This window comes from Panulirus ornatus, chromosome 6, assembly GCF_036320965.1.
Source record: "Panulirus ornatus isolate Po-2019 chromosome 6, ASM3632096v1, whole genome shotgun sequence".
Classification (NCBI taxonomy): Eukaryota; Metazoa; Arthropoda; class Malacostraca; order Decapoda; family Palinuridae; genus Panulirus; species Panulirus ornatus.
In genome coordinates, this window is record NC_092229.1 from 9446541 (window position 1) to 9461092 (window position 14552).

Sequence of the window (14552 nt, forward strand, 5' to 3'; positions counted from 1 at the left end):
TGATTACAAGCTGCAGAAAAAAAATCAGTTTGAGCAATATACAGGAGTAACCCTAAATATCAAAGTTGACCATTTTCTATGTCAAGTGAGGTGTAAGATGATGTCTGCCTTGTAAACATACTAATATATTACTTATTTTGACTAGTACAAAAGCCACCTGAAGGTAAACAATATCTTAACTCTAGTGTAAACATTTATCTGGACTTGCAGATTGAGTGTGTGAATATGATGATTACTCGTAAGTCATTTGTGTTAAGTAAATCTGCTGATTTATCCATAACATTAAGAGTTCAAAAATGTTCAGGTGAGTCTCATTTGGAGATACCTCATAATGGCAATTTAAATGTTTTAGTGGTGCTAAACGAGGCTTATTAGGGAACTAATATGACTTGAATGTCATTTTGGTCTTTAACTTATTTGCAAGTGGCACATATGTTTGACAGTGTAACACATAAAGGTGCAAATGTAATTTTACTCATTAATGATATTGCAGTGTTTAGGGGATAAAGTAACATTATAGTAGCATTACATTATAAGATTTTATTAAGCTATATCGCAGAAAGTGATGATGTGGGGTTGCAGAAGGTAACAGTAGTTAATGCACATGTTGCAATTAACAGTTTGATGAAATTACCTCCAGAATAGGCAGATAAACCTTGATATTTAATATATTATTAGTCACACTATCAAACATTGTATTGTTATCAGTCACTTATAGTGACAGTAGTACGAAGGATGGACAGAAGTAGGCATTAATTACAAAATGATACATGTAAATAAATATATGTTATCATGAAATATAAACATCTTCAGAAACAATGGAGATGTGGAACATGATGGAGTTTGTGGTCATATAAAATGATGCATCAAAACTATATATATACCAAGAGGTGACAACACCAGCTGACTGTGTATCACTTACCATTATCTTAGCAATTTGTTTCTGTCACAAATATATCTGTGTGTAAGTAAAGCCAATACCACTTGTTTCTTGGTTCATTTACCAGCATTTCTAAGCAAAAAAATTCAAGAGTATTGTAGTTGGATCTATGAAATACACCCTTTAAATTTAGGAAACCCAGTAGACAAATGAAGTTGGTTTATTTTAGCAGATTTAGGTTAGGTAAGGTTGATTAAGGTGGTTAGGGTACATTGTGTAGTGCTTAACACTTCACAGTGGCCTTGCACACAGAAAAGCAATAAACTTTAATTCTAGTATTCGACTGGATCTCCTACGGTACTACATGTGTATGTATTTCATCAACCATACAGCAGACTTCATGGATTTAAAAGGATTTGGTTGTTTAGAGAGAGAGCCATGTTTTACTGTCTTATATGATCTCATTTTTTAAGAGAGAAACATTTTTTCGTTAACCTATTTTAGTATTTACACTGTATTTTGGTGTTTAGGGAGACTGATCTGTTGAAAGCACTAAAGAAAAATGATTGTTTTGGTTTCTTTAGCTACAAGCTTCATTTTTACATCAAACTTTGTTCTGCTAGTCCACAATCTGGGCAATGCAGATGGCATACACTGTAAATCTGTTACATTTTAGCATATTTTAGCACTTAAGTGGGTCTTATCAAACTGAGCAAATGGTCATGCTATTATTTTAGCTTCTAGGTGAGTTTTGATAGGTTCTGTTGAATTTTTACAAGTGTATTTCGTATTTCTCCATTGAATAGATTTCATATTTTTTCGTGAGATACATATCCCTCATCACCATCATTTTTTCATAGTATCATTTACTGAGATATAAAGATTTTTTCTGTAGTTATGATTGTGTTCCCTAAATGCTAAACTAACATAGGAACTTAAAAGAACAAAATCAATTAATAACCAAAGCTAATAGCAGTGCTGAACCTAAAGTAGGCCTTTGCTAGAGTAACAGATTCAGAAGAAATGCATGTTGATGGACTTCATTGACATAGCAGAGGTGATTGGTAATGGTCGAGAATAGCTCTGCATCGCTATTAGTTTTGATTGATAACAGTGTGTGTTTTGCATTGCTAGTAGTGTAGTTTTTAGAGAATACAGTGACTTGCACTAGAAGGGTTTGGAAAATTGTGTTATCGAAATGTTTGAAATAAGAGAATGTGTGTATGTATACCAAGGAAAGTGTGAGGTTGATTCATGTAAAAGCAGGTAATACACTAATGCAAAGTCACCAAAACCCATAAAAACTTACTTGATAGATAGAATGATAGAAATATACTGCCATTACATTAATTTCCTGCTGGGGATTGTATAGCTGCCCATTGTGTCGTCTGTTGATATGTGGCACAATGTTGGCAAGGCATTTTCATGTGTGTGGGTGGTGTGTTATGAGTAGACTGATATACATTTATATATATCTTGACTACAGGGTGGTTAGGTGAGGTTTTCATAGGTTCTTTTGAAATTTTACAGGTGTATTATTGTACCAATTTTTACATTAAATAACCTCACAGTTACCTTGATGTATTACTATCAGCTTGTCGAATATTGTTCAGTATAAAAGATTGTACAGACTCTTCCTCTGGAAATATATCTATAATCATAATGAACTTGTGCAAAAATTCCAGTAGCCATTTTCCCTTGCAGGTTACAAAGCAGAGCTAAAGTGTTTAACCAAAGTAGTAATTTCTTATCTTCTAATAAGAAATGTGATAGTGGGTTGGGTTATGAAAAATCAGAGAAAACTGGGGTTAATTATGAATTATTTATCAGCATAGCTCAACCATTGCAATGGCTTTAGATACTGAGTGTTTAGCACCGCTAATAAAATGTTCAGATGATACAGAATAAGGATGGTGGAGTGTGATTTGGAGCATTACTTTTACAAAGGTATTTTGCCATCTAGTCAGTACCAGTAAGGCAAATATGATTTTGCCTCAAAAGTTTAATTTTGCTTTCATTTACTATGGCATCATCTTTGGGTTATGTGAAGGTAGGTTAGGGTTGTGGGGCAAGCCCCCTGGTTGGAAGTGTAGGTGTAGAGATAGATACAAACAAATATAACACCATCAAAACATTTACTGAAAAAAAAAAGGCAAGCACAAAACTGCTGACCTCCTAACTGAGTCTTAAACTCCAATCAACCAAGTATTAATTCATTTGGCAAAATGCATTTTTACCATGTATACATTTACATGTACTTTTTTTAACATCACCTGTCGTCAAACTTCCCTTACCAGAAGCCATGATGTTTCTCTCTCTCTCTCTCTCTCTCTCTCTCTCTCTCTCTCTCTCTCTCTCTCTCTCTCTCTCTCTCTCTCTCATATCCTTTGTACATCCCATAAAGCATTCCACTCACCTCTGTCATACACTCCCCAGATCCACAAAATCTACATACAGCTTCTAACCTTTCACTAGATACTTTTCCACAATCGTTTTACCTCAAAAATCTGATCCTCTCATCCCCTACTTTCCAGAAACCCTCTTGCTCCTCATTTACTTGGCATTGATTCATTTCCATCACCATATCAGCTAACACTTTTATTTACACTTTTCCCCTATAATTGCTACATACGTCATTAGCATCTTTTTCTTTGAATATATTGACAGTAACAGCTTTCTTCCATTCCTGAGGCACACTTTTATCACACTTCCTCCCCCATGCTTCAACTTTCCTGCCATAATCCCGTCCACTCCAGGTGCCTTTCCTACCTTCAGATTTATTGCTGTTAATTTTACATCCCTTCTTGCTATTGGCCCCAGCATTATCTTTTTTCTTCTATCCTCCACGCTCATGCATGTAACAACTGCCTCCTCTCGTTCTCTCATATTCATCAGGTTTTCAAAATATTCTTTCCGTCTTCCTTTCACTTCCTTTCTTCTCTCATTTGCATTTCCACTCTTGCATCCACCTCTTTCCAGTACATTTTCTTATTCTCTCTAAGCTTTTCACTCAACTTTCTTCCAGTCTTCATCAACTTTCTGTGCTTTCCTCTACCAGCTTCTTAACATTCCACTTACACATCTTAACAAGTCCCTCTTCCTTTGTTGAACTTCCACTGGTACATTCCTTTTAAGCAATATAACAAATGCCTTTTTCTTCTCTTCCATACCATTTCCAGTCTCATTTGTCCACCATGCATTCCCCCTTTATTCATATATCTCACAGTTTTGTATCCAACTACTAATAATACAGCCCTTAACAGTCTTTCCAAACATTTTGAACACCTTATTCTCACATGATGCATTCTGACATTTGCTGTACTCTCATCTAGACTTTGTCACCCTTCTTCCATACTCCTCCTGGCATTCTTTCTCACTCATCCTCTTGCCTGCCAACACTTTTACCTCTCCATTCTTCTCCAAGAACTGCAAAATGGTTAGAATTGTCAAAGAATCTTCTTATAATCCTTAGCATCCAGCACAGCCTTTCTCAGCCTTTCATCCAGTGCCACATAGTCACTCAGACCCTTTTGATCTTCTCTTCCATCATTTCTCATCCATGTATAGCTTGTGTTGAAAAGAGGTGTTTGCAAGAAATAAACCCCAGTCAGCAGAAACTTTCCTAAGATAACCTCCTTTCTCATTTACTCCAGGCATTCTCCATTTACCATCTATCTCACCAAACCTCCTTTCTCATTTACTCCAGGCATTCGCCATTTGCCACCTTTTTTTTCTTTTTCTTTCGTCCTATTCGCCATTTCCCGCGTTAGCGAGGTAGTGTTAAGAACAGAGGACTGGGCCTTTGAGGGAATATCCTCACCTGGCCCCCTTCTCTGTTCCTTCTTTTAGAAAATTAAAAAAAAAAACGAGGGGAGGATTTCCAGCCACCCGCTCCCTCTCCTTTTAGTCACCTTCTACGACATGCAGGGAATACGTGGGAAGTATTCTTTCTCCCCTATCCCCAGGGATTTCATCACATCCCACCCTCGCATTCATATCACCTATTATAACCACCTTTCTTTCCTGAAATATACTTATGCAGTCCTCAAATTTCTCAAGAAATATTTCAGTTCATTCTTACCTTGCACGGTCTTCATATTCACAGGTGCATGTACACATATTCATGGATACTTCACTATTCCAGTCTTTCATGTCGCCCACACGATACATTCCATCCATGCTCTGTAACACGTTTCCATACTCTGGGTGATAGCAGAATTGCAGATCTTTCTTTACCTCTTCCCTGATAATTTTCTTTCATTTCCCTTCATACCACTCTTCCTTTCATGCCGTCCCACAACTCCCATTCATCATTTCCATTTTACGCACTGTCCAAGCATTTGGGTTTCCCCAGTCCCTAGCACATCCAAACTATAACTTTTGAATTTCTCCACAATATCCCTCCTTTTATTCTCAGTAGTCATCCCATTAACATTTGGAGCTATCACCCTCAGTTGCTTGTCCCTTTTACTATCCAACATAACTGGTGGATTTCATTGCTTCATTTTTTTTTTTTTTTCTTTTTTTATCCTTTAGTGCCTCACCCTTGATAGGCCACTTTTATAGAGGGCAACTCCATTCCAGTGTTTCTACAAGGCAGCAGGGCTCTCAGATTTTCCAGAAACTAAAATTTCAGTACACCTAAAGTGTTTAGCTGTTTTAAAAACTATTTCCCTGTTAAAGTTGAGCAATGCATCCCCCCATCCCTTCCATCCCTAAGGGGTTAGTAACAAGGTCACCACAAGAAGGTAGGGTGAGGCTTGGAAACACTAGAAAACTAGTGACTACTAATCATTGAGCTGTCTACTGCAGTAGCAGCACCTTCTAACCTCATTGGTTATGATACTACCAATGCACAAAATGAAATTACAAAATGGTTTCTTTATTTCAGTGTTATGTTTGTTTTCCTTCTGGTAAAAGCTTCATTGATATAGTGCTGATGTCTGAATGTGGCAGTCCACCAGAGAGTCCAGTCATCATTGTGAAGATGGATCATGCTCGCCATCGTTACCCTTGTTGCATTGTGTGGACTCCTTTACCACTCTTCACGTAAGTTCTATCTTTATGTTTATTTTGTGTAAGTTACTCATAGATCATGTTATTTGTGTTATGTGATTTATTGAAACAGTTATGAGAGTATTCTTACATCAAATACCAAATATTGATAAGCATATTTTCCTACCACAAATAGTTTTGTTATATACCTTTGAGAAGTGCATGGAAGAGGAAATCATGGGCCTTGGTACTTTTTCTGTTACTGGGCCCCACACTGGGTGGAGACCTTTTGACCCTCCTGCCTCATGGCAAAGGAACTGCCTCCCACCCATTAGTAAACCACTCTTTCTGAGTTAGTAGCCAGTTTGGTTGGTCTTGGACCCACCTTTCAGCCAATGTCCTTACAGCAGTAATAATATCATTATCCTTTTCAATGCCAAGGTAAAGTATTTATATGATTTTTTTGTTCTCCCTCAGATGGTTTTTTCCCATCATTGGTCACATGGGCATTGCTAATACCTCTGGGATAATACGTGACTTTGCTGGACCGTATTTTGTATCTGAAGATGATATGGCTTTTGGCTGGCCGACAAAGTATTGGACATTGGACCCTTACAGAGCTCAGGGTGGACCTACATCATTTGACCGTAGCATTGTTCTAGCCTCAGAGGAATACCAAGGCAGAATGGTAAGATTATTCTCTCTATACAGTATTTGCTTGTATAACTATGTTCTTTTTTTTTTTTTACATAAGTTTTCCTGTTTTCCCTTCCTCTATGTTAAGGATTTCTATCTTTCTTCTGAAGTCTTTTCCATGAGCTTGAGATTCTCTAGGAAAATTATGATTAGGACCGTCTAACCGTCAATCTTTCTATTGAAAAAGCACTGGTTTCTCAAACTTGTTGCTTTCCACCCACTTAGGTAGCAGCAGCCCATTCATTTCAGGTCTACCATCAGGCAGTTGGATACCACCATTGAAATTACATGGTGGTTAATATTGCTGACAATGAATTCATCCATGGGCCCACCAGGGTTTGAATCCTAAGCACAGCAGTCTGTCTGCAATTCACAGTACTGTTCATCCTCCCCAGTGTCCTTTCTTCAGCAAGGTAGCGCCAGGAAAACAGACAAAAAGAGGCCACATTCGTTCACACTTGGTTTCTAGCTGTCATGTGCAATGTAGTGAAACCACAGGTCCCTATCCACATGCTGGCCCCAGAGACCTTTCCATGGTTTACCCCAACACTTCACATACCCTGGTTCAATCCATTGACAGCACGTCGACCCAGTTATACCATATTGTTCCAATTCTCTATTCCTTGCATGCCTTTCACCCTCCTGTATTTTCAGGCCCCAATCACTCAAAATCTTTTTCACTCCGTTCTTCCACCTCCAATTTGGTCTTCCAACTCCTTGTTCCCTCCACCTCTGACTCATATATCCTCTTTGTCAATCTTTCTTCACTCATTCTCTCCATGTGACCAAATCATTTCAACACACCCTCTTATGCTCACAATTACACTCAATACCACACATTTCTCTTACCCTTTCATTACTTACTCGATCAAACCACCTTCTCTCATATTGTCCTCAAACATTTTATTTCCAAGATATCCACCCCTGTCCACACAACCCCATCCATAGCCCACTATTCCTTCAAACTTACCCATTTCTGCTATCCAAGACAACATTGTTGCCTTCCACATATTCTTCAATGCTCCCAGAATCTTTGCTCCCTCCCTCACCCTGTGACTCACTTCTGCTTCCATGGTTCCATCTGCTGCTAAACCCACTACCAGATGTCTAAAACACTTCACTTCCTCCAGTTTTTCTCCATTCAAACTTACCTCCCAATTTACTTGTCTCTCAACCCTAGTGAACCCAATAACCTTGCTCATATTCAAATTTACTCTCAGCTCTCTTCTTTCACACACTTTACCAAACTCAGTCACCAACCTCTGCAGTTTCTCATCCGAATCAGCCACCAGCGCTGTATCATCAGCGAACAACAATTGACACTCCCCAAGCCCTCTCATCCACAACACAACAAACTGCATACTTGCACCTCTCTCCAAAACTCTTGCATTCACTTCCCTAAAAACCCCATCCATAAACAAATTAAACAACCATGGAGACATCATGCACCCCTGCCGCAAACTGACATTCACTGGGAACCAGTCACTTTCCTCTCTTCGTACTCGCACACATGCCTTACATCCTTGTTAAAACCTTTTCACTGCTTCTACCAACTTACCACCCACACCATATACTCTTAAAACCCTCCACAAAGCACCTCTATCCACCCTGCCATATGCTTTCTCCAGCTCCATAAATGCTACATACAAATCCATCTGTTTTCTAAGTATTTCCCACATACATTCTTCAAAGCAAACACCTGATCCACACATCCTCTACCACTTCTGAAACTACACTGCCCCTCTCCAATCTAATGCTCTGTACATGCCTTTACCCTCTCAATCAGTACCCTCCCATATGATTTCCCAGGAATACTCAACAAACTTATACCTCTGTAATTTGAACACTCACCTTTATCCCCTTTGCCTTTGTACATTGGTACTATGCATGCATTCTGCCAATCCTCAGGCACTTCACCATGATCCATACATACACTGAATATCCCTACCGACCAATGAACAACATAGTCAACCCCTTTTTTATAAATTCCACTGCAATACCATCCAAACCCACCATCTAGCTGGCTTTCATCTTCCAGAGCTTTCACTACCTATTCTCTGTTTACCAAACCATTCTCCCTGATCTCACTTTGCACACAACCTCGACCAAAACACCATACATCTGCCACTCTATCATCAAACATATTCAACAGACCTTCAAAATACTCATACCATCTCCTCACTTCATCACTACTTATTACCTCCCCATTAGCCCCCCTCACTGATGCTCCCATTTGTTCTCTTGTCTTATGCACTATATTTACCTCCTTCCAAAACATCTTTTTATTCTCCCTAAAATTTTATGATACTCTCTCAACCCAACTCTCATTTGCCTTCTTTTTCATCTTTTGCACCTTTCTCTTGACCTCCTGCCTCTTTTTTTTTTTTTTTTTTTATATATGCCCCAGTCATCTGCATTACTTTCCTACAAAAATTGTCCAAACACTTTTCTGTTTCACTGACAATCTTACTTCATCCCACCACTCAATACCCTTTCTAATCTGCTCACCTCCTACCTTTCTCATGCCACAAGCATCTTTTGTGCAAGCCATCACTGCTTCCCTAAATACATCCCATTCCTCACCTACTCCTCATACATCATTTGCTCTCACCTTTTGCCATTCTTCACTCAGTCTCTCCTGGTACTTCCTCACACAAGTCTCCTATCCAAGCTCACTTACTCTCACCACTCTCTTCTCCCCAACATTCTGTCTTCTTTTCTGAAAACCTCTACAAATCTTCACCTTCACCTCCACAAGATAATGATCAGACATCCCTCCAGCTGCCCCTCTCAGCAAATTAACATCCAAAACTCTCTCTTTCACATGCCTATCAATGAAAATGTAATCCAATAACGCTCTCTGGCCATCCCTCCTACTCAAATACATATACTTATGTATAAATGTCTTTTTAAACCAGGTATTCCCAATCACCAGTCCTTTTTCAGCACACAAATCCACAAGCTCTTCACTATTTCCATTTACAACACTGAACACCCCATGTACATCAATTATTCCCTCAACTGCCACATTACTCGCCTTTCCATTCAAATCACCCATCCCTATAACTCGGTCTCATGCTCCCAAAACACTTGCCTCTCGTGATCTCTCTTCTCATGACCGGGTGCATAGGCATTTATAATCACCCATCTCGCTCCATCCACTTTCAATTTTACCCATATTAATCTAGAGTTCACTTTCTTACACTGTTTTTCATGTCTGGTGGGGTGGTAACGAAATTGGATGAAGGCAGCAAGTATGAATATGTACATGTGTATATATTTATATATCTGTATGTATTTATTTATTTATTATACTTTGTCGCTGTCTCCCGCGTTTGCGAGGTAGCGCAAGGAAACAGACGAAAGAAATGGCCCAACCCCCCCCCATACACATGTATATACATACGTCCACACACGCAAATATACATACCTACACAGCTTTCCATGGTTTACCCCAGACGCTTCACATGCCTTGATTCAATCCACTGACAGCACGTCAACCCCGGTATACCACATCGCTCCAATTCACTCTATTCCTTGCCCTCCTTTCACCCTCCTGCATGTTCAGGCCCCGATCACACAAAATCTTTTTCACTCCATCTGTATGTATATGTTGAAATTATGGGTATGTATATGTGCATGTGTGGGTGTTTATGTATATACATGTGTATGTGGGTGGGTTAGGCCATTTTGTCGTCTGCTTCCTTGTGCTACTTTACTAATGCAGGAGACAGCGACTAAGTATAATAAAAAAAAAATTTTTATTATTTTGCTTTGTCGCTGTCTCCCGCATTTGCGAGGTAGCGCAAGGAAACAGAGGAAAGAAATAGCCCAACCTACCCCCCATACACATGTATATACATACACGTCCACACACGCAAATATACATACCTATACATCTCAATGTACACATATATATACACACACAGACACATACATATATACCCATGCACACAATTCACACTGTCTGCCTTTATTCATTCCCATCGCCACCTCGCCACACATGGAATACCATCCCCCTTCCCCCTCATGTGTGCGAGGTGGCGCTAGGAAAAGACAACAAAGGCCCCATTCGTTCACACTCAGTCTCTAGCTGTCATGCAATAATGCCCGAAACCACAGCTCCCTTTCCACATCCAGGCCCCACACATCTTTCCATGGTTTACCCCAGATGCTTCACATGCCCTGATTCAATCCACTGACAGCACGTCAACCCCGGTATACCACATCGATCCAAATCACTATTCCTTGCCCGCCTTTCACCCTCCTGCATGTTCAGGCCCCGATCACTCAAAATCTTTTTCACTCCATCTTTCCACCTCCAATTTGATCTCCCACTTCTCGTTCCCTCCACCTCCGACACCTATATCCTCTTGGTCAATCTTTCCTCACTCATTCTTTCCATGTGCCCAAACCATTTCAAAACACCCTCTTCTGCTCTCTCAACCACGCCCTTTTTATTTCCACACATCTCTCTTACCCTTACATTACTTACTCGATCAAACCACCTCACACCACACATTGTCCTCAAACATCTCATTTCCAACACATCCACCCTCCTGCGCACAACTCTGTCCATAGCCCTCGCCTCGCAACCATACAACATTGTTGGAACCCCTATTCCTTCAAACATAACCATTTTTGCTTTCCGAGATAATGTTCTCGACTTCCACACATTCTTCAAGGCTCCCAGGATTTTCACCCCCTCCCCCACCCTATGATTCACTTCCGCTTCCATGATTCCATCCGCTGCCAGATCCACTCCCAGATATCTAAAACACTTTACTTCCTCCAGTTTTTCTCCATTCAAACTTACCTCCCAATTGACTTGACCCTCAACCCTACTGTACCTAATAACCTTGCTCTTATTCACATTTACTCTTAACTTTCTTCTTTCACACACTTTACCAAACTCAGTCACCAGCTTCTGCAGTTTCTCACATGAATCAGCCACCAGCGCTGTATCATCAGCGAACAACAACTGACTCACTTCCCAAGCTCTCTCATCCACAACAGACTGCATACTTGCCCCTCTTTCCAAAACTCTTGCATTCACCTCCCTAACAACCCCATCCATAAACAAATTAAACAACCATGGAGACATCACACACCCCTGCCGCAAACCTACATTCACTGAGAACCAATCACTTTCCTCTCTTCCTACACGTACACATGCCTTACATCCTCGATAAAAACTTTTCACTGCTTCTAACAACTTGCCTCCCACTCCATATATTCTTAATACCTTCCACAGAGCATCTCTATCAACTCTATCATATGCCTTCTCCAGATCCATAAATGCTACATACAAATCCATTTGCTTTTCTAAGTATTTCTCACATACATTCTTCAAAGCAAACACCTGATCCACACATCCTCTTCCACTTCTGAAACCACACTGCTCTTCCCCAATCTGATGCTCTGTACATGCCTTCACCCTCTCAATCAATACCCTCCCATATAATTTACCAGGAATACTCAACAAACTTATACCTCTGTAATTTGAGCACTCACTCTTATCCCCTTTGCCTTTGTACAATGGCACTATGCACGCATTCCGCCAATCCTCAGGCACCTCACCATGAGTCATACATACTTTAAATAACCTTACCAACCAGTCAACAATACAGTCACCCCCTTTTTTAATAGATTCCACTTCAATACCATCCAAACCTGCTGCCTTGCCGGCTTTCATCTTCCGCAAAGCTACCTCTTCTCTGTTTACCAAATCATTTTCCCTAACCCTCTCACTTTGCACACCACCTCGACCAAAACACCCTATATCTTCCACTCTATCGTCAAACACATTCAACAAACCTTCAAAATACTCACTCCATCTCCTTCTCACATCACCACTACTTGTTATCACCTCCCCATTTGCGCCCTTCACTGAAGTTCCCATTTGCTCCCTTGTCTTACGCACTTTATTTACCTCCTTCCAGAACATCTTTTTATTCTCCCTAAAATTTAATGATACTCTCTCACCCCAACTCTCATTTGCCCTCTTTTTCACCTCTTGCACCTTTCTCTTGACCTCCTGTCTCTTTTTTTTTATACATCTCCCACTCATTTGCATTTTTTTCCCTGCAAAAATCGTCCAAATGCCTCTCTCTTCTCTTTCACTAATAATCTTACTTATTCATCCCACCACTCACTACCCTTTCTAATCAACCCACCTCCCACGCTTCTCATGCCACAAGCATCTTTTGCGCACTCCATCACTGATTCCCTAAATACATCCCATTCCTCCCCCACTCCCCTTACTTCCATTGTTCTCACCTTTTTCCATTCTGTACTCAGTTTCTCCTGGTACTTCCTCACACAAGTCTCCTTCCCAAGCCCACTTACTCTCACCACCCTCTTCACCCCAACATTACTCTTCTTTTCTGAAAACCCATACAAATCTTCACCTTAGCCTCCACAAGATAATGATCATACATCCCTCCCCTGGGGATAGGGGAGAAAGAATACTTCCCACGCATTCCTCACGTGTCGTAGAAGGCGACTAAAGGGGAAGGGAGCGGGGGGCCAGAAACCCTCCCCTCCTTCTATTTTGACTTTCTAAAAGGGGTAACAAAAGAAGGTGTCACGTGGGGAGTGCTCATCCTCCTCGAAGGCTCAGATTGGGATGTCTAAATGTGTGTAGATGTAACCAAGACAAAAAAAAAGGAGAGATAGGTAGTATGTTTGAGGAAAGGAACCTGGATGTTTTGGCTGTGAGTGAAACGAAGCTCAAGGGTAAAGGGGAAGAGTGGTTTGGGAATGTCTTGGGAGTAAAGTCAGGGGTTAGTGAGAGGACAAGAGCAAGGGAAGGAGTAGCACTACTCCTGAAACAGGAGTGGTGGGAGTATGTGATAGAGTGTAAGAAAGTAAATTCTAGATTGATATGGGTAAAACTGAAAGTTGATGGAGAGAGATGGGTGATTATTGGTGCATATGCACCTGGGCATAAGAAAGGTCATGAGAGGCAAGTGTTTTGGGAGCAGCTGAATGAGTGTGTTAGTGGTTTTGATGCACAAGACCGGGTTATAGTGATGGGTGATTTGAATGCAAAGGTGAGTAATGTGGCAGTTGAGAGAATAATTGGTATACATGGAGTGTTCAGTGTTGTAAATGGAAATGGTGGAGAGCTTGTAGATTTATGTGCTGAAAAAGGACTGGTGATTGGGAATACCTGGTTTAGAAAGCGAGATATACATAAGCATACGTATGTAAGTAGGAGAGATGGCCAGAGAGCATTATTGGATTACGTGTTAATTGATAGGCGTGCGAAAGAGAGACTTTTGGATGTTAATGTGCTGAGAGGTGCAACTGGAGGGATGTCTGATCATTATCTTGTGGAGGCGATGGTGAAGATTTGTAGGGGTTTTAAGAAAAGAAGAGAGAATGTTGGGGTGAAGAGAGTGGTGAGAGTAAGTGAGCTTGGGAAGGAGACTTGTGTGAGGAAGTACCAGGAGAGACGAGTACAGAATGGAAAAAGGTGAGAGCAAAGGAGGTAAGGGGAGTGGTGGAGGAATGGGATGTATTTAGGGAAGCAGTGATAGCTTGCGCAAAAGATGCTTGTGGCATGAGAAGCGTGGGAGGTGGGTTGATTAGAAAGGGTAGTGAGTGGTGGGATGAATAAGTAAAATTATCAGTGAAAGAGAAGAGAGAGGCATTTGGACGATTTTTGCAGGGAAATAATGCAAATGAATGGGAGATGTATAAAAGAAAGAGACAGGAGGTCAAGAGAAAGGTGCAAGAGGTGAAAAAGAGGGCAAATGAGAGTTGGGGTGAGAGAGTATCATTAAATTTTAGGGAGAATAAAAAGATGTTCTGGAAGGAGGTGAAGTGCGTAAGACAAGGGAGCAAATGGGAACTTCAGTGAAGGGAGCAAATGGGGAGGTGATAGCAAGTAGTGGTGATGTGAGAAGGAGATGGAGTGAGGGTGAAGGCATGTACAGAGCATCAGATTGGGGAAGAGCAGTGTGGTTTCAGAACT

The 14552-nt window shown here is 40.6% G+C and overlaps 2 protein-coding genes across 8 annotated transcripts in view; one reads left to right on the forward strand and one right to left on the reverse strand.

Moving 5' to 3' along the window:
• dnc (phosphodiesterase dunce) overlaps positions 1 to 14552 on the reverse strand; it is a 1419595-nt gene that overhangs the window by 201757 nt on the left and 1203286 nt on the right. The gene's annotated exons all lie outside the window — the stretch shown is intronic.
• The window catches only part of LOC139749061 (transmembrane protein 222), a 40421-nt gene that overhangs the window by 672 nt on the left and 25197 nt on the right, over positions 1 to 14552 (forward strand). The window contains exons 1-3 of one of the 3 annotated variants that reach the window (XM_071662509.1): positions 8 to 163; positions 5772 to 5929; positions 6353 to 6563. In XM_071662509.1, coding sequence (XP_071518610.1) covers positions 5820 to 5929; positions 6353 to 6563 — 321 coding nt within the window. In that variant the 5' untranslated portion in view covers positions 8 to 163; positions 5772 to 5819. Of the gene's footprint in view, positions 1 to 7; positions 239 to 5771; positions 5930 to 6352; positions 6564 to 14552 lie in introns of those variants that run through there. The other 2 variants (XM_071662510.1, XM_071662511.1) reach the window with 2 other exon arrangements.